This window comes from Zalophus californianus, chromosome 5, assembly GCF_009762305.2.
Source record: "Zalophus californianus isolate mZalCal1 chromosome 5, mZalCal1.pri.v2, whole genome shotgun sequence".
In the NCBI taxonomy this organism is placed as follows: Eukaryota; Metazoa; Chordata; class Mammalia; order Carnivora; family Otariidae; genus Zalophus; species Zalophus californianus.
Window position 1 is genome coordinate 32351270 of NC_045599.1, and position 18411 is coordinate 32369680.

At 49.0% G+C, this 18411-nt stretch overlaps 2 protein-coding genes across 11 annotated transcripts in view; one reads left to right on the forward strand and one right to left on the reverse strand.

Annotated features, from left to right (window-relative positions):
• PAIP2 (poly(A) binding protein interacting protein 2) overlaps positions 1 to 3270 on the forward strand; it is a 21550-nt gene extending 18280 nt beyond the window's left edge. Inside the window, exon 4 of the mRNA XM_027605284.2 lies at positions 2263 to 3270. Coding sequence (XP_027461085.1) covers positions 2263 to 2319 — 57 coding nt within the window. The 3' untranslated portion in view covers positions 2320 to 3270. The remainder of the gene's footprint in view (positions 1 to 2262) is intronic.
• SLC23A1 (solute carrier family 23 member 1) lies at positions 1255 to 17989 on the reverse strand. Of its 10 annotated transcripts, none has more exons than XM_027605278.1 (16): positions 17817 to 17989; positions 15304 to 15365; positions 14532 to 14663; positions 13923 to 14080; positions 12893 to 12981; positions 12661 to 12728; positions 12308 to 12489; positions 12074 to 12194; positions 11640 to 11796; positions 11183 to 11330; positions 10540 to 10645; positions 10220 to 10349; positions 9967 to 10110; positions 9419 to 9514; positions 6312 to 6578; positions 1255 to 1774 (listed from the first exon to the last, which is right to left on the reverse strand). In XM_027605278.1, the coding sequence occupies exons 2-15, from the start codon at positions 15337 to 15339 to the stop codon at positions 6331 to 6333; spliced, it is 1815 nt and encodes a 604-aa protein (XP_027461079.1). In that variant the 5' UTR covers positions 15340 to 15365; positions 17817 to 17989; the 3' UTR covers positions 1255 to 1774; positions 6312 to 6330. The 10 variants fall into 10 exon arrangements, with proteins under 10 accessions (XP_027461079.1, XP_027461076.1, XP_027461078.1 ...); XM_027605275.1 differs by having other exon boundaries at positions 14532 to 14666; XM_027605277.1 differs by having other exon boundaries at positions 17778 to 17989.
• Between the last annotated feature and the right edge of the window lie 422 nt (positions 17990 to 18411).

The following is an 18411-nucleotide window of genomic DNA, read 5'->3' on the forward strand; positions in this document are numbered from 1 at the left end:
TTTCATCTTTTTAAAAACTAGCTCATCTTGCCCGTAAGCAGAAAAGCCAGCAGTCATCTCTTTAAGAAGAGTTCTACATTTCTTCCCCTTCGGAAATTGTACTGCTTCTTACTATGGAAGCAGGGGCCTTCTGGTCTCCTCACTTATGACATGGAGTGACTTCTGGCAACACTCTGGGGCTAGTCTCAGACTAACAGACTTCTTGCCACTGCTTTTAGTTTTAATAACTGTGTTGCCCTAGGATATGTAGATGACTTAAAGCATTAATCCAAGAGAAGTATACAGTATGTCCATGTGACTTGCCTATACAAAAAGTAGCTTGATGAAGAGGTTTTGCTCTTTAATTTTGCCTTAAACATTTGGCGAAAATTTCAAAATTTTATCTGAAAGGTGAAAATTTGGATTTTTTTTTCTGACCCAAAATTTAGTTACCCTAACTCCCGTTTGGAACTGTGATTTAATAGGGACTTTTACAAGCTCTTGGCAGAAAAGAAACACAAACCTATTTGCATTTTTAGCTATTCTCCATGTCTTGTTGCTGGGGATGGTATATTTGCAGTAAAAGGTTTTTTAGGAATTATGATAAATAAGCATTAGTACTAGGGTAGAACCTGATGAGTTGTTTGCTAAAATTAAGATAAAATGATTGAAGTCCTAATGTTGACCTTTCTGACCATATTGACAATCTCTAATTGCTTTTACAAGATAGTTCTCTGGAATTTACTCCTAGACTCTGAAGTATTTTTTGCAGTTGTCTTCTTTTCACTGTGCAGTGATTTCCTACCCTTGGCGATACATCATAATTACCTGTGAAGCACTGAAAACAAAAGTCCCTCAGCTACATCCCAGACTTGCAGAATCAGTTGTCTAGGCATGTTAATGTTTAAAAAGCACTGCTAGGGCATACTGGCAGCCTGCCCCATCAGGCATTTGGGAGCCACTCTTCTAAAGGGCTATATGGAGAACATAGAAATTGACATTGTAGTATAGACTTGTTGCAGTAAATGACAGTAACCCAATTGAGCAGATGTGTGATATGAATAGTCTGTTGAGATATGCTTGCTTATGGCTACGTTAGTCATTCCACAAATAACCCTGGTTGCTCTGATGAGTAAAGTCCTTTGCTGGTCATAATGTATAACTTTAATGTGGACCCAGTATTATTGCCTAGAAACTGGTTTGTTCAACTTGACTTGGTCTATTTAAGATTGTTAATTCCTTCTCATTCTTTTGTAGCTGGCAAAAGATTACACATTCAAGAACACTTTTTTTATTTAAACCTCACATTTTTAAAGTTTAGATATAATTCCCTTAAGAGAAGTGAGACTATGTCCTGTCTAAGGAAATGGTTGTGTATAAATTATGAAACTAAAATTAAATTATTGCTCCAACATGTTATTTAATATACTTTGGTCTTGAAGTAAGTGATATATAGGGGGTTCAGATTCTATCTAAAAGCCTCTCAGCATTCCTACATTTCAGGGCCTGGAATACATCTTGATTTCTTTTCATCTTTTATCAACTGTGGTGGAGGCAAATTTCCAGCTATTCTCAATATGCTGACATGTCTGCCTAGGAAAATAAAGATTTAGAGGTATAGAATAATGGCTCTTAGAGACTTTGGCCCATTCTTCCCCTAACTTAGGCAAAAAAAGAGTCCCAGAGAGAGTGACTTATCCAGGCTTTCATAGGAAGTTAGGGGCAGAGCCGAAATTCCATCTTAGTTCTTCAGATTCCCCATGTAGTTTTCTTTTCCTGTTATAAACCTTGCTTCCTGTGGGAGAATCAGAATACAGCAATTTTAGAAAGATAACTCCATATTTTCAGTGAGGATCATGAGCAAAATTAATCCATAAACAGATCCTCAATCCCCTTTAATCATCATTTCAACACTTGTTTAATATGTTTGCATAGTATGGAACGGTTAAAATAAAATATCATAGTTAACAGAATTCCGTATTCTATGACACCTTTTTAGTTTGTGTGAAGTTAGTGGGTCTGGTTACACTTCAGCAAATTTAATTGCAATTCCTACTTTCTCTTTAGAAGGTGATAAGTTTTCATATAAATAAATAGTTTATATCTGGTTCCTTCTTTCCCTGCTATAGATAGATTTTTGGGGTTAAGTTTAACCTTACAATCTCAGTTCTTTTGTTTTATATTTTTTGGAAGATATTTTTGCATGTGGATCTGGGTTGAATGCTTCTGAGTATCTGAAGCCATCTGTTAATGAACTTGCTTTTTTATGTACTTATTTTCCAGGTCAAGAGCAATCTGAATCCAAATGCAAAGGAGTTTGTTCCTGGGGTGAAGTACTAAAATATTTGAGTAGACGGGGCCCTCTTTTGGTGGATGTAGCACAATTTCCACACTGTGAAGGCAGTATTAGAAGACTTAATTGTAAAAGCTCTCTCTTGTCACTGTGTTACACTTATGCATTGCCAAAGTTTTGTTAGTCTTGCATGCTTAATAAAAGTGCTGAGACTGTTATTAAGTAATAAGCTGTCAAACATTTCCTGAAAATAGAATTGGCCCCATGGCTTGATGTGAAGACAGCGAGGAAAGAAGCACCAGTCAAGTTGTGACAAAGCACCAAATTAAAATGACCTCTACATCTTAGTGAATTGTCTTTTTTGAGGCTAAACTAGTCCCTTAGGGTTAGCGAACGCTTGTTAACGTCTAAACTTTAAAAAAATGAGTATATTTAAATTAAGGTCTAGTTGTTAGGCATATTTTTTGCCTTTGTTACTATCAAAAAGGATCTGCTTTTTCTGAAGAAGGCCTTGTTAATTTGAAATAATTCTTTATAGACGAGTATATCTTTGGTTTACTGAGGTTATAAGGTAGTAATCAGATGAGAACTAGTCCTGACTTCGATGGTATTTTATCACGGAAGAAATAGTGAATTCTTCTAATGTTACACCTGAGGAAGTATGTAATTTGAGAATTGCATCTTATTCCAAGGAGTCACTGCGTCATAGCCATGCCTATGTGAAGTGCAACATATGACCCACCATAATCCAACTGAACAAAGTAATGGTAACATGATTTGAGTGGTGCTTTTCCTTGCTTTGTTAACCATCACTACAATAGTCTACAGCACAACTTTTCTTTTAACAAAGCTAGAACAGTTTTGGCTTCTTAAACTTCATACTTGGGTAGGTTAAGCTGCCATACGTGTTCAGTGTGAATAGTGTTTAAGTTGAAAATATTGTAAAAAAATTATATTTTTTCAAAAATATTTAAAAAAATAAATAATAGTAGAACTGAGCTGATGGCTTGTGTTTATTGGTGCTGGAATGCAGACTCTCCTGTGGTGATTGATACTCACTTTAGTGTGGGCTCAGTACTTCAGGACAACCCTGCTGGCAAGATTTGCTGAGAGCAGGCTTTATTAGATTCCATAGTGTCAAGTATGTCATTGTGCATGTATCTGTCCAGAATACAGCAGTAAAATAAACCCTGTATCCCCTTCTGTAACCCACCTTGATTGCCTCAGGCAGCAGTCAGTGTCAGGGCAGTTGTAGATATCCATGTTAAGAAACTTTTTGGCTGACCAGTATAATGGTAACCTTACTCTAGTATAATCGCTTTTGGCTTCTGCCCTTGACAAGCCATTGCTGGTCTGATTGGAATGGTTTGCTATTTTGATTCACCTGGACCATCTCTATTTTCCCCTCACGAGCTTATTTATAATATGTTCGTGGCTAATCTTTATTTTGGGATAGGCTGTCAACCATATAGCAATTCTCTGGTTCTACATACAGTTCTGCCTCATGGCCCTACTCAGTTGTTGATAATGCCCTCTGCTTTTCTTGAGTTTGTTGGGCTCAGAATTAAAAAGGCCATGTTGTCTGTTCTGGCTCACATTCTCCAGGGGTGGGGGTTGGGGGATGGTCCTTTGGTGTGCCCAGGTGCCCCAGTGTTTTTTAATAGCTCCATTAAAAGACAATAAACAGGTTTTTTGTTGTTGTTTTTGGTAATCTTGGGGTGCCTGGCTAGCTCAGTCAGTAGAGCATGCGACTCTTGATCCCCATGGGCTCAAACTGACGACCCTGAGATCAAGAGTTGTATGTTCTGACGGAGCCAGCCAGGGCAACCCAAAATAGGTAGATCTTTAAGCCTTTTTTTTTTTTTTAAGATTTTATTTATTTGACAGACACAGTGAGAGAGGGAACACAAGCAGATCTTTAAGAGAAGCAGAGATAATCCTACTTGACTTTTTCCTTCTTTTTTTTTTTTTTTAAAGATTTCATTTATTTGAGAGGGAGAGAGTACAAGCTGGGGGAGCGGCAGAGGGAGAGGGAGAAGCAGGCCCCCCGCTGAGCAGTGAGCCCAATGTGGGGCTCAATCCCAGGACTCCAGGATCATGACCTGAGCCGAAGGCAGACGCTTAACCGACTGAGCCACCCAGGCGCCCCAGACTTTCTTTTTTTTTAAGATTTTATTTATTTATTTGACAGAGACACAGCGAGAGAGGGAACACAAGCAGGGGGAGTGGGAGAGGGAAGGCAGGCTTCCTGCGGAGCAGGGAGCCTGATGCGGGGCTCGATCCCAGGACCCTGGGACCATGACCTGAGCCAAAGGCAGACACTTAACGACTGAGCCACCCAGGCGCCCCTGGCTCTCTTTCTTTTTGGAGCCATGATACAGCCAGTCCCCTCAGTCTTTAACAGCTAAGTACCACAAGTGGCACAGCAGGCTGACAGATGTATGAGGCTTACAGATCCTCTCTCTCTCAAGCTCAGATGGGGCAAATGGGTCATTTCCACATACTGCCAAATTACCATAGTGCAATGTAACTGGAGATTATAAACTTGAATTAGAGAGGCATTGTAACCTAATGATTAAGAGCAAAGACTAGCCAGACTTCCTGGATGTGAATCCAGTGATCATGGACAAGTCACTTAACTTTTCTGTGCCTTAGTTTCCACCTGTTTAAAATGGTAGTATTAACAGGGGCACCTGGCTGGCTCATTTGGAAGAGCATGTGACTCTTGATCTTAAGAGTTGTTTGTGAGTTTGAGCCCCATGCTCAGGGTGTAGAGATTACTAAAAAAAATAAAGAGGCACCTGGGTGGCTCGGTTGGTTAGGCATCTGCCTTTGGTTCAGGTCATGATCTCGGGGTCCTGGGATTGAGCCCCGCATCAGGCTCCCTGCTCAGTGGGGAGTCTGCTTCTCCCTCTGCCCCTCCCCCTGCTTGTCCTCTCTCAAATAAATAAAATCTTTAAAAAATTTATTTTAAAAAATCAAAAATAAAAATAAAATGGCAGTAATAACTATCTGTCTCAGGATTGTGTGATTAATACACATCAAGCACTTAAGAGAGCCCCTGGCACATAGAAAATTCTGTTTAAGTAATTGTTTTACGAGAGAGGAGTGTTCTAGGCTTAGCTCTCATTTTGTTGGAACTTTTCTTGATTGTCAGGGAAACCGCATATTAAAACTACTTAGCTGTTTAACTGGAGAGTCAGGCATCCACATTACAGGTAGAGATGGAAAGTTTCAGAGCATCAGCTATTCCATTTTGAAGCCCTTTGAACAGATCATCCCATCAGGCCTATGCAGCATAGTTTTAGGGTAATTGAAGTCATCCTGTGTTGATTTTAGGGATTTTTATGTTATCACTACTGAAACAAGGGAGCATATGTGAGAGAAATTTTCCTATTCTTTTTTTTTTTAAATATTTTATTTATTTGAGAGAGAGAATGAGATAGAGCATGAGAGGGGGGAGGGTCAGAAGGAGAAATAGACTCCCTGCTGAGCAGGGAGCCCGATGCGGGACTCGATCCCGGGACTCCAGGATCATGACCTGAGCTGAAGGCAGTCGCTCAACCAACTGAGCCACCCAGGCGCCCCAAAATTTTCCTATTCTTGTGCAGTGTATTAACCTATTTCATGTCATAAAGTGTTGTGGGGTTTTTGGTGTTTTTTTGTTTTTTGTGTTTTTTTAGCATATTGGAGTACACTGATGGGGCTACCTGTGGCTAGGGTTTATGGCTCATGGGCTACGGTTGACCCATTTCCTGCCTACTCAGAAGGCTGAAGGGGTCAATATGTCAGCATACTTGTAACCTCCTAGTGACCCACACCAGTTGGAAAGTTCTATTCTCATTATGAAATAGCTAAGGAATTCCACTCAAAATCCATACTTTAACTTTTTACCCAGTCTTCCTTTCCCTTGAAGACAATCAAATAGGTCACAAAAATAGAAACTGAGTGGTTTTGTTTTTCTTTGGTTAAAATATAAGAATATTGTGATTTTTTTTTTCAACCCTCCTACAAAAGGCAGTCTTAACACACGTCCTACCTTTCCTAGGAGTAATTTTTCAGACTTTGGTGCATGCAGATCCAGTTTGTATATTTTCTGGAGTGTCTTCTGGAACTGGAAGCTGGGTTTTCGACCTTGAAGAAAATCCTTTGAAGACGGGGCAGATAGGAATGTATTTCAGAAAGGCAATCCTTTTTACTATGCTCATCCCAATGGGGAAGTCATAGCTCTTGAGACTGGTAGACATCTCGCTGTTGGCATGGGCCCCAGCTTTCCACTGTATCAGACCTCGTTCCTCTGGGCTCCCTGAAATAGGACAGTGAGCTTATCAAGACCAGCAGCCCTCCCCTACCTCCCCTCCATACCTCCATAACCTAGTCCTGAGACAGATTTCTGGAATCCATTGTCTTCATTCTCAAGTATTTTCTGGGACTGAAAGGTTACTGAATCCATGATTTCTTGGATTTTAACTTGGCCAGAGCTCTAGGAAACCCTAATACTGGTTATAATTAGTATCTATTGTGTATCTGTAGTGTGCCAGTCTCTGTGCTAAGTGCTTTAATTTCATTATCTCATTTCTTCAAAACATACCTGTGGAAGGCATATAGGCACTAACATACACATTTTTATGATGAAGAAACAGAAAGGTTAAGTAATTGTCAACTTACATCTTTAGTATGTGCCTAGCATGTGCTAAGCTGATGAGGACCAACAGTGCCCAGTCTGCATTTGGGGGCAGGGAGGGCTATTTAGAAACACTATTAATCAGTATTAATATTCAATATTAGGATTCCATATTTGGAAAATAAACTCATTTTTATAACACAAACCTCAGAAAGTCAAGCCAAGTAAAATCTTTGTTGGTGGTGTGGATACACAAAAGATTATTTACATCTAAGGGAATGCTCCCTCAGGTGGGGGAGGGGTGCATGAGGTCTGGGGTTTTCACAAGAGGGCTGTGGTGAAAGAAGATCGTTGGAGTGTAAATCTAGTGAAAAGAGGTTTCCACTAGCCCCCACTAGCATTTACTGAAGTAATTTGTGATCCAAAAGTCACAAAAATAGAAACTGAGTGGTTTTGTTTTTCTCTGGTTAAAATACAAGAATATTGTGATTTTTTTTCAACCCTCCTACAAAAGACAGTTGTAACACACATCCTACCTTTCCTAGGAGTAATTTTTCTAAGTTTGGGCTGTCCATCAGCAAAATGCCCATCACACAGAAGAAAGTGTGTGATCTATGATTAAGGACTGGCTTCTGGTTTAGCCAGACCTGGGTGTGAATTCAGGTTGGGTGACCTTAGGCAAGTTACTTGACCGCTCTGAGCTTCAGATTCCTCATCCATGCACATTGAAGGACCACTGAAGGTTATGTGGTACAACATATGTGATGATCCTTGGCAGAGATGGTTGCTGATAGGCTGTTGCGTTGAAGGGTGGAGATGTGAAGAACTCAGGCAGTCTAAGGCTCTTAACATCTGGGTAGCTTAATCCAGCTATCTAGATCACAAAGAAGCCCCTCTGTATACAGCTGTCCACCTGATGCCTTCCATCTTCCTAGATTCCCTGAGCACTGAGACTGCCACTTCCTTGTCTCTGGTCCACAACCTGGCTTCCTCTCAATGGGGAACGACAGGTACCTCCCTTTAGTCCATGGGGTAGCTGCTACCAAGAGTTCTCACATCATCTTATGCTAAAATCCCTAAAAGGGCCCTAGTGGGGTGCCTGGGTGGCTCAGTTGTTAAGCATCTGCCTTCGGCTGAGGTCATGAACCCAGGGTCCTGGGATCAAGCCCTGCATCGGGCTCCCTGCTCTGTGGGAAGCCTGCTTCTTCCTCTCCCACTCCCCCTGCTTGTGTTCCCTCTCTCGCTGTGTCTCTCTCTGTCAAATACATAAAATCAAAAAAAAAAAAAAAAAGGCCCTGGTACCTAGGCCCTTCCTGCCCATGCTCCAGCCCTGCAGCTGTGTTTAGGCTGGTAAGTGGTGGGGAATGAAGGGCCATCATCCTGGTACTCCCATCCCTCCTCTCCCTGGACTGATGCAGTCTTTAACCTCTGCCCCACAGAGCTTTCCCTGATCTTCCAGGTCCCCCGAAACCCTCCAACAGAGGCAGTATGGTGCAGTGGCTGAGACAAGCCGTAGACTGCATCTGATGGACTTCGTTAAAATCTCAGATTTGCAACATTTTAAATCTGCAAATGTGAACTTCGGTGAGTCACTTAACCTCTCTAATTCTGTTTCCTGGGGCGCCTGGGTGGCTCAGTTGGTTAAGTGACTGCCTTCGGCTCAGGTCATGATCCTGGAGTCCCAGGATCGAGTCCCACATCGGGCTCCCTGCTCAGCGGGGAGTCTGCTTCTCCCTCTGACCCTCTTCCCTCTCGTGCTCTCTCTCATTCTCTCTCTCTCAAATAAATAAATAAAAAATCTTAAAAAAAAAAAAGATTTTAATTCTGTTTCCTTGTGAAATGGTATTGACAGTCTCTGCCTAACAGGATAGTTTTTGAGAATTAGGCGAGACCTAAAGTTTCATTCCAGACCCACAGTAAATGTTTGGTAAATGTTAACTCTGCTTGTTACTCGTTAGGACATGGAAAACTCATTACTCGTTAATACAACTGGTGGCATTTAGTTTTTATATTTTATAGGGCACCTGAACGTGGGCCAGGAGGGTTCTTGGGCCCACGCTAAGTATCCTCCACAATCCCTGCAAAAAGCCCCAATTCCAAAGAGAATGTTAGGGGCTCTCCTAGTAGTCAAGCATGACAGGTTGCTAGCATATTTGGAGTGGGTTTTGCCACCCAAACTACTGCTTCATTTGTATCTGTCCTAATGGAAGAAAGCAAAGGCTCCCAAAGGCACCCTTCCAATTGGTGGCTATCAGGAAATGGAGAGGAAACCACCCACAGGGCCCGGGAAAGACTCCCCTAGACCCCCACCCTCTTCAAGCCCTATAGGGCATGTCTCTGCCTCTGTCCCACCAGTGTCTCTCCCTCCAGCCAGTGGGCACTCCACCAGCCCGTGCCCCTGCTCCTCCTTGCAGGGCCTGCATTGCCTGGGTGCTGGCCGCACTTCTGGTTGAGGGGCCGTCTGTCGGAGTGCAGATGAGCCCAGCTTAGTCCTGTGTGCCCCTCCCGGGGCTGACCCATACCTGGCACTGTGTTGTCCAGTATGAAAGCGAGGCACCCACCCACGAACATCTCTGTAGTCAGCAGCACTGTCAGAATCTGGTCCACTTCAGGAACGCCTGTGGAATAGGCCAAGGGACAATGGGCATCTTGGCGTGGTCTGGAGACAGAGCCCAGGGACTTTGTTCCCACTTGTGCAGTTTGTTGACTTCTTTGAGCAGGCATGGTGATGAAACAGTACAAATCCCAACGTTCACACCTATAATCCCAGTTTTGTTGTCTTAGGACACATCATTTAACTTCCCTGAGCCTCACTTTCCTCCTCTAGAGAGGACAGTAGTATCTGTCTCTGGACGCTGTTGTGCATGTTAAATGAGCACATGTAAAGCTCCACGCCTCTCCATAAAAAGTGTCTCCGTCAAGGACAGCTGCTAATTCGCTTCTCGGCTGCTTCACACCCAAAGTTGGGCAGGATTTGTGGCTCAGTCGTAGGGTGCCTTTGAGGGAGGGAGCCGTGCCCAGAGCCCACCACGCATCTCCCACCCCCGGACATTCAGATTAGCGGAGGTACCTGTGTTGATGGCGCCAGGGTTGGACTCCAGGTAATTGGGCAGCGTGAGCCCAAAGAACATGGAAAATCCGAGCACGAACAGGTTGCGGGAGGAGTTCATGTCCACAAACTGCAAGTTGGACAGCCCCACAGCCGTAATCATGCCTGAGAGTGCAGGGTTAACCGCTGGAGCTGCCGCACGGGCAGGGCGGGCTCCACCACTCCCAGACCACGTGGAGATCCCCCCCCCCCCCGGCCCACACACGGCACTCACCGAAAAGGGTGCAGAACATGCCCCCCAATATGGGGTCAGGGAGCGAAGCAAAAAGGGCGGTGAACTTGCCAATGGTGCCCAACACTAGCATGATTCCCGCACCATACTGCACCACGCGCCGGCTGCCTACCTGCAGGGGAGCCGGGGGGGCGGGGTTAGGCCCTGGGAGCGGAGCTGGGCAGCAGGGGGTGGGGGGGCCTGTTAAGAAAGCGAGCACAAAAGAGCCCAGGCTTCTTGCAGGGTAGGCCCATTCAAAGATGGGGTGGGGCTGCTGCCCGAGGAATGGAGTTGGGGCTTTGTGCAGCTCTGGTTTGTGGCACCTTGGTAATCCCCAGAACACCGATGTTGGGGCTGGACGAGGTGGACCCGTTGCCTGTGCCCAACAGCCCTGCGATAATGCAGCAGATGCCTTCGGTGAAGATGCCCCTGTAAGGAAAGGGCGAGTTGGGGGCTTGATCCAGCCCCTGCCTTGGCTTGGGTACCCCCCTTACCCTAAGTGGGCTGCTCGCCTTCTTGGGGACTGTGCAAGCTGCAACTATCTGTCCGTAGTACTCCCCACTCCAGGCCAGAGGTAGGTCTGGGAGCCAAGAGCCCACGTCCAAGCGCTAGTCCCAGTGCCCCAGAACTTATTCTCTTAGGCGACCCTGGGCTTCAATTTCCTCATCTGTAAAATGGGGATAAGGGTACCTGTCTTACAGAATCTTTAGTAGATTGCATAAGAGAATGCACATGGAGGGCCAGGCACGTTGAAGACTGTCAACAACCATAGTTTCCCTTAGGCTTCATTATCTCAGCGACTCAAACACTCAGACTGAATGATGAGAGCATCCCCATTTCATAAGTATGGAGAACGAGGTCTGGACAGTCCCAAGTCCACACCTTTGAGACTCAACCCTGTCCCTACATCTGCTTTCTGAGTGGCCCCTGAGAAGATCCGATACGGGAGAGGGCAGGTGGCCATACCTGTTGATGGCATGTACTGGAGGGGGTGGGGCGCCAGCCAGGCGGGCACAAGCATAGTAATCTCCGATGGACTCAATGATGCCCGCCAGTGTGGCACTGAACATTCCCAGGACAGCAGCCGCAGTCACCGTGGGCAGGCCCCACTGACCTGGATCACGGGGTGATAGGAGCGTGGATGCAGTGTCGCTGGGTGGGCCAGGGAGGGGACTAGGCAGTTCGTGGGGGTGAGAGGGGGGTGAAGGGACCTCGAGCTGGGGCGGGAGCTCTACACTTGTGGGAGCATATTTGGGATCACTCGGAGTCGTGAAGCTGGAGTGAGGCTTTGAGGAAAACACTCTGCCTGGCACACTAGAAATGTACACCTAATGCCAGTTATATCATCAGCGGGATTGGTATCATCAGGGGCCTTGTAGATGGTCTCAGCTGGAGGCAGAGGAGGCCAGGTGGGGTGGCTCACAGGGGTAGGGGATGCGGATCCAGGGCGCAATAGCCATGATGTCCCCTCGTGCGTCCGTCCGTGCCTGGAAGCCGTAAGCTGTGGGGTCTGAGGGCAGCACGTTCGTCAGGGTCAGGACATAGCAGAGTAGCCACACGGTCATGATGGCCAGCACAATCTGAAGTGGGGTAGGGTGAGGGGAGCACTGAGGGCCCTAGAGGTCTTGGTCCAGGCTAACCAGCCCCTACCTCAGCCCTAGCCTCCACCACAACCCCAGCTGCAGCCTGCCCGAGCTCAAGCCTGGGCCCCAATACCTGCTCTAGCCCCTGACTGGGACCTTATCTGTGCTCTGGCTCTAGCTCTTCTGCTGTCCCGGACCTGCCCCCAATCTTTGCCCTGGACACAGGTCCAGCCCCTGCCCTAGTCCCAGCCCCAGCCGCCTGTCAGCTCCTCACTGGAAACATCTTGAAGATCTGGATGCGGAAGAGAGTCAGGCCCTTGCCCCAGCGGTAGACAGGCAGCAGGAAGGTGAAGTTACGCAGGTACTGGGAGAAGAGGACGATCAGGAGAATGGAACTGGGGGCAGAGGCACAAAGGAAAGATGGCTGGTAGGCTGGGCTATAGGAACAGGACCTGAAGGGGGTGAAAGGGCAGAGGCTGGGCAAGCATCAGGCCTGGTGCCTGCTCACCAAGCTGAGATGCCCCAGTGAGAGCCAGCTCGGTCACCAGCAGCTTGGAAGACAGAGAGGCCAATGAGGGAGACAGTGGGGGTGACCGTGAGAGGTCCTATGTAGCTGAGCAGGGCCCCAGGCAGCCCCATCAGCCCGATCACCACCTCTACCGTGCTGGACACCATGATTGCACCCTGGACCTAGAAAAGCAAAGATCAGTTTTAAGTCCCCATGTAGAGTCTATCACCTCTGCATTAAAAAAAAAAAAGCTCCTGGACTGCCTCCTTGAATCCCCCAACTCAGCAGTGGCTCCCCTCCCATCTAGCCCCCTCCTCAGGTCCAGGTCTCTTCTACACCAGGTGCAAACCCACCTCTCGTATCCGTGGGTGCCAGATATGAGAGGTGTTCAGGGGAAGACTCCAGTTACCGTAGATCTCCTCTGGGAGCAGAGACAGGGACACACATATGGCCAGGGAACAGAGACAGAGAAGAAGAGAAGATGCTGCCATGAAAGCACCCCAGTGTCTGGACTTGGGACAGTTGTCCAGACTTCCAGGCTCCTGGGCCTCCCCTCTTCAGCACAGCCCCCAGAAGTGTGCCCACCTTCTGGGGGGCATTTCCATCTCTCCAGGGCCAGGATGGCTTTGGCTGGGACCAGAAATGCAAAGGCGCTGGCCTGGAACAGCGGCAGCCTGGAAGAAGAGGCACAGAGTGGCAGGGGTGGGGTCGGGTGGGCAGGGACACAGAGACAGGAGAGATGGAGACAGAGGGCACCGAGAGAAGGAGACAGAATCACACCCAGAGGCAGAGACACAGGGACAAGGGACAGGGCAGAGCTAAGAGAAGTCACTGCGGCCCCAGGCAGGACTCCATTAATTTTGGGGGCCCAAGGAAGAAAACAAATGGAGTCCCAGGCTCACAGCCTTCCCCCCTTTCCGTCTCAGCCCCAGCTCCTGCACTGTGAGGAGCGCCGTGCAAGGAAGTAGACAGCTCAGTTCTTGCATCCAAGCTCCACTCACAACCTTCCTCCATCCTCCTACCACACAACCGTTTTTTGGCCACCCAAGCCTTGAGCTGTGTGCTCGGGGGCAGGGGGCCCCCAGGAGGATAGGCCGTTGAAGAAGCTCACACAGAGCCTAAAAGCTGGGAGTGAGTGGTCCAGATTACCCAGAGTAGGGCCTAACAGGGGGAGAGCCCAGCTAAGGGTACATTCCCTTAAACCCACCGACTCCTTGTCTTTGGGGAGCCTCAGGGGCCCAATGTAGGATCCCAGCTGCCTGGCTCTAAGGCTGGCTTGGGAGTAGGAGTAGCAGGTGGGGGCAGAGAGCAGCTCCCCCCGCCTCCGCCAAAAGAGCCCTCAGAGAGGGCGCCTGGGTGGCTCAGTTGGTTAAGCGACTGCCTTCGGCTCAGGTCATGATCCTGGAGTCCCGGGATCGAGTCCCACATCGGGCTCCCTGCTCAGTAAGGGAGCCTGCTTCTCCCTCTGACCCTCCCCCCTCTCATGTACTCTCTCTCTCTCATTCTCTCTCTCTCAAATAAATAAATACATCTTTAAAAAAAAAAAAAAAAAAGAGCCCTCAGAGAAACCACCTGGTCCTGTGGTGTGGATCACAGGTGGGGGCAGGCGGCTCACCGGATTCCCAGTGTGGTCTGGATGAGGGTGGTGATGCCCACGCAGGTGAAGATGGTACCGATGAGCTGGCTGACCATGTGCTGGTCCCGGCCCACACACAGCGCCTCAGCCAGAAGGAAGGGCACAGCAATGGTGCCACTGAAGCATGTCAAGTAATGCTAGGGGGTGGGGGGGAGGGCGTGAGGCGGCTCACAGGCAAACAGGGACACCCTAACGATCCTCATGCCTGTCTCAGGGGGCCTGAACCCGTGCTGCCCCTGGCAGGGTGCTCACCCAGGCCTGATAGTCGCACAAGGGAGTCCCAGAGAGCTACCGTTCGCCTCTCTCTTCGGGGTACTAATCTGCCCCCAAGTTCTTCCTGTGGCTTCTGTGGAGTGGGTCCTCTCCCTGTGACTGACATTCTGCCTGGCAGGTGACACATATTCCCGGGGATAATCTTCTCTCAGGCCCCATCAGACACCCCCTCCCACCCCGGCTCTGTGACAGTCACTGTTGTTAACCTTAGGTTTCTCTTCCTGTTACCCAAGATAAACTTGTTGGCTAGGAAGGGGGCTGGGATCCCGGGGAGCATGCAGAGTGGGGGCGGGGGGGCCCTGCAGGGAAACCCACCTGGAAGCCCAGCAGAACACACAGGTACCAGGGTGGCACATCCTCGATCTTGTACAACATGTCAAACTTGGGCTCTCCGGGCAGGGACACCGTGGGATCCCTCGTGGAGTTCCCTGCGGAGCCCAGGGACTGCTGCTAGGGCAGCAGAGAGAAGTAACTCAGGGTGGAGTGATGGGCACTAGCCAAGTGCATTCTGCCCCAGAATCAATCCGACGGCCTGAGTGGCCTGTCAGATCCTCAGAACGGCGTTCGAGCCCCCACCCTCCCTCTCGGTTCATCCACCTAGCTGTCTCTCGGTCTGGCCACCCCTGGCTCCCTCCTCACATTCTTTTGTGCAGGGATGAGTCCTCTGTGCTGGCTCCTGGAGGCCTTGGGATCGGGGCATTCCGGCCCAGAGGATGGGCCCCTAAGTCAGAAGGCCCCAAGGGGCGACAGGAGAGGGGGCCAAGAGGGCTGAGGTCCGGGGACAGGCCCTCTTGGGCACACTCTGCTCCTACCCTTGCCACTTGGAGTTCCTTGGGGTTGCCCTGGGGGTGGGGTAGGTGGTCCCTGCTGACCCTCAAGCTGGAGTCAGCCAGTCCCAAAGCTGACAACTGCACCCCCTCTGCCACCTACACCCCATCCCCCAATCGCTACTTTCAGCCTGGGATAGTCACTGTCAATCAAGTTCATTAGAACTTGTGTCTCTGCCTTCCCAGGGGGAAGACATGAGCAGGCCCTCTAGCCCCCACCCAACCCTGCCCCCACCCAGCTCCCACCCATTCCCCAGCACCTGTGTCCGGCCCTCCAGGTTCTCCTGGGCCCTCATCGTTGGGGCACAGGTGTGAGCGGTTCCTGAGGAAAAGAGGGGATGGCTTTACGAAGGCCAAGGGGACTTTAGTCCACACATCAGACATTGTTCGAAGTAAATCTGTAACCAGATCCGCAGCTCTGATTGCGAAAGGCAGACCTGGGCAGAGGTAACGTATTAACTCCGGCCCGAGTGGTAAAGGCCACCCAAGCCTCGGTCACATTTCCCTCCTGAGCATGCGCCCTTCCCTGCCTGCACCTGAGCCTGGGCATGGGACCTGATCTTGTTTCCAAGAGAGGGCCAGGGTGGGGGTGACGATAGACCCCAAGCCCTGGCTGACAGGGAAGAGAATGGCAGTGGCCCTTAATAGGTCACACTCTGAATGAGACTCTTCCCCACTTTTTAATAACAAGTTAATCATTATCCTCATCAAAGTCACTCTCCTTAATGAGGAATGACGGCATGCCCAGCAACTGCTATGTATTCCTGTGTTTAACCCCAGGCCTTAGGCGGTGGTAACCTCTTTTACTGCTGAGGAAACAGATCTAGGAGATGTGATCTGACCGAGGCCACATAGGTAGCAAAATTTTAGAACATCATTCCAAAAACTCAGGTTAGCCTGAACTCCTGAGTGCATGCTATAAATCAGCCATCAGGTTCAATAAAGGGCTGCCTTTCCCACATGGCCACATACCCTCAGCGTCACAGAGGCACAAAACAGAGGGACCGCTGCAGGAGAAGCTGCCCAGGTTGGCCCAGCCTTGCCTGTTCCCTGTGTCGGGACAACGATCTCACCCCCGCCCCCCGCCACCGCTGTTAGGACTGGCTGCATAATCTGCAGGACCCAGTGCCCTGTGAAAATTCGGGGTCCCCGTTCCAAAAGTATTACGAATTTTTTTTTTGGTTTAGTATTATGAATTTTGATACAGCAACAGCAGAGTATTAAACCAGGTCAAACCAAATTTTCTAAGCACAGGGACCTGAGTGCCTGTCCCATGGCCGCTGAAGCCTGCCCTGGACTCAAGCCTGTTTTCTCCTCCTGGCAGGCCCTCTGGCCTGGCCATGGGGCCCAGAGCTGGCTGAAGGGGCCTGGGGAGGGTCCGAGGAGCTGGGGCTCCTTAGCTGGTGAGGATTGGGCCTAAGGTTCCTGGTTCTGCTCCCCTCTGTGCTGCCCCAGGCCCAGCCCCCCAAGACCCACCTACTTCTCGGTTGTTGGGCCCACGGCCAGGCCCTGCTCCAAGGGCCCACAGGCAGCCAGGCTCTCCAGCTGGACAGCAGCTTCATGCTACAGCCGTGGGTCCGTCCTCCTGTCCAGCCTCCAGCTCGTCTCCTGTCAGCCTGTCTCCTGCTCTACTTCCTTGGCTCCTGCTCTGGGGTGTCCCAAAGTTGTCTGACCAGTTTGAAGCTTGGGAACTGCTCCTTAGCACTTGCCTCCCCGCCCCTCTCCACCCCAGTACTCCCCAGGGGGCTGAGCCCCACACCTTACACTTATGTGCACAGTGCCATGGACATTCAATTCAACCCAAACCACATGCCATCCACATAGAGATGGGGCAGCTACGTTGCACATGGTTTCAGATGCACAAACAAACGGACCTACAACACCCAGACTGTGCTACAGAGTGTGTCTAAATCCCTCCATATTAACACAGAGCCACACAGGTCCGTGTCACATGCTCCCATTTCCACACCCAATACTACTGACAGCGCAGTGGGTTCCTTGGGCCCTGGCTCTCTTCCCGAAGACGAGGGGTTCTCTCCTGGGGCGAAGGCCAGGGAGGAGGGGCCTCCGGCTGGTAGGAACCAAGTAACGGAATGTAGGGGGCCAGGCTTCAGTACAGCTCATGGATGTTGGAAGGGTCAGTGCCTGCCTGGAGCACCCCTATTTCTTCAGCAACAACCTGCCCCCACCCCCAGAATCTGAGTCCCCTCCCAGCCCTGCCACTACTCAGCCTGGGACTTGGCCTGAGCAACTCTTTTCTTTTTTCTTTCTTTCTTTCTTTCTTTCTTTCTTTCTTTCTTTCTTTCTTCTTTCTTTCTTCCTTTCTTTCTTTCTTTCTTTCTTTCTTTCTTTCTTTCTTTCTTTCTTTCTTTCTTTCTTCCTTCCTTCCTTCCTTCCTTCCTTCCTTCCTTCCTTCCTTCCTTCCTTCCTTCTTTCTTTCTTTCTTTCTTTCTTTCTTTCTTTTTCTTTCTTTCTTTCTTTCTTGAGAGAGAGCACACCTGCTCGCAAGTGGGGGGGCACAGAGGGAGAGGGAGAGAATCTTAAGCAGACTCCGCCCTCAGCGCCAAGTCTATCTTGGGGCTCGAGCTCACAACCCCGAGATCATGACCTGAGCCGAGATCAAGAGTCGGATGCTTAACTGTCTAAGCCACCCAGATGCCCCCTCTTTTATTTGCTAAGTTTCAGTTTCAGTGTCTGTCAGCTGGGGATTCGAGTGTCTGTTCTGTCCACCTACCAGGTCTGTCCACCTTCAGCAGATCAGGGAGATACTCACGAAGGAAGCGACAAGTTAGAGCGCGGCCTGCCCACAGGTTCCTGTTCTCAGGTGGGGCCCAGGTGGGGTGCTTTCCTCCATTGCTAAGGAAAGGTCCCAGGTCAAAAGAACTTCTGGGGAGAGCAGGACTGAGAGCCAAGATACTGAATCCAGCTCGTTCCAGGAACCCTGCCCTGCCCAGTCCCAGGCAGACACCTAGGGCCCAACCCTGTCAGCTGGGGTCAGAGGTAGAGTCCAGAAATTGAGCAGCTGCTGGGAATAGACCCAGTTAGACTAGTGTTCAGGGAGAGGCCCAGATAGCATGCAGTGGCTGAGTAGGCGTGTCTACAAGGTAGTCTGCTCATGGAGTTTTCCTTGGTTTTTCTCTCTTGATGGATTTGGGGTTTCACCATAGTCCCATATGCCTTTGACAGCTCGCTCACATTTCCACCCATGACACATCTCACCTACCTCTGGGAGACTGGTGGGAAATAAGTGTATTTGGCCCTCTCTAGGTACAACATCAGCAGAAATGCCAATGTCTGGCCTCCTAGCCTCACAAGCACCTTTTGCAGAGAGAGAGAAGGAAGAAATCGAGGTCACTGGATTTTATTTT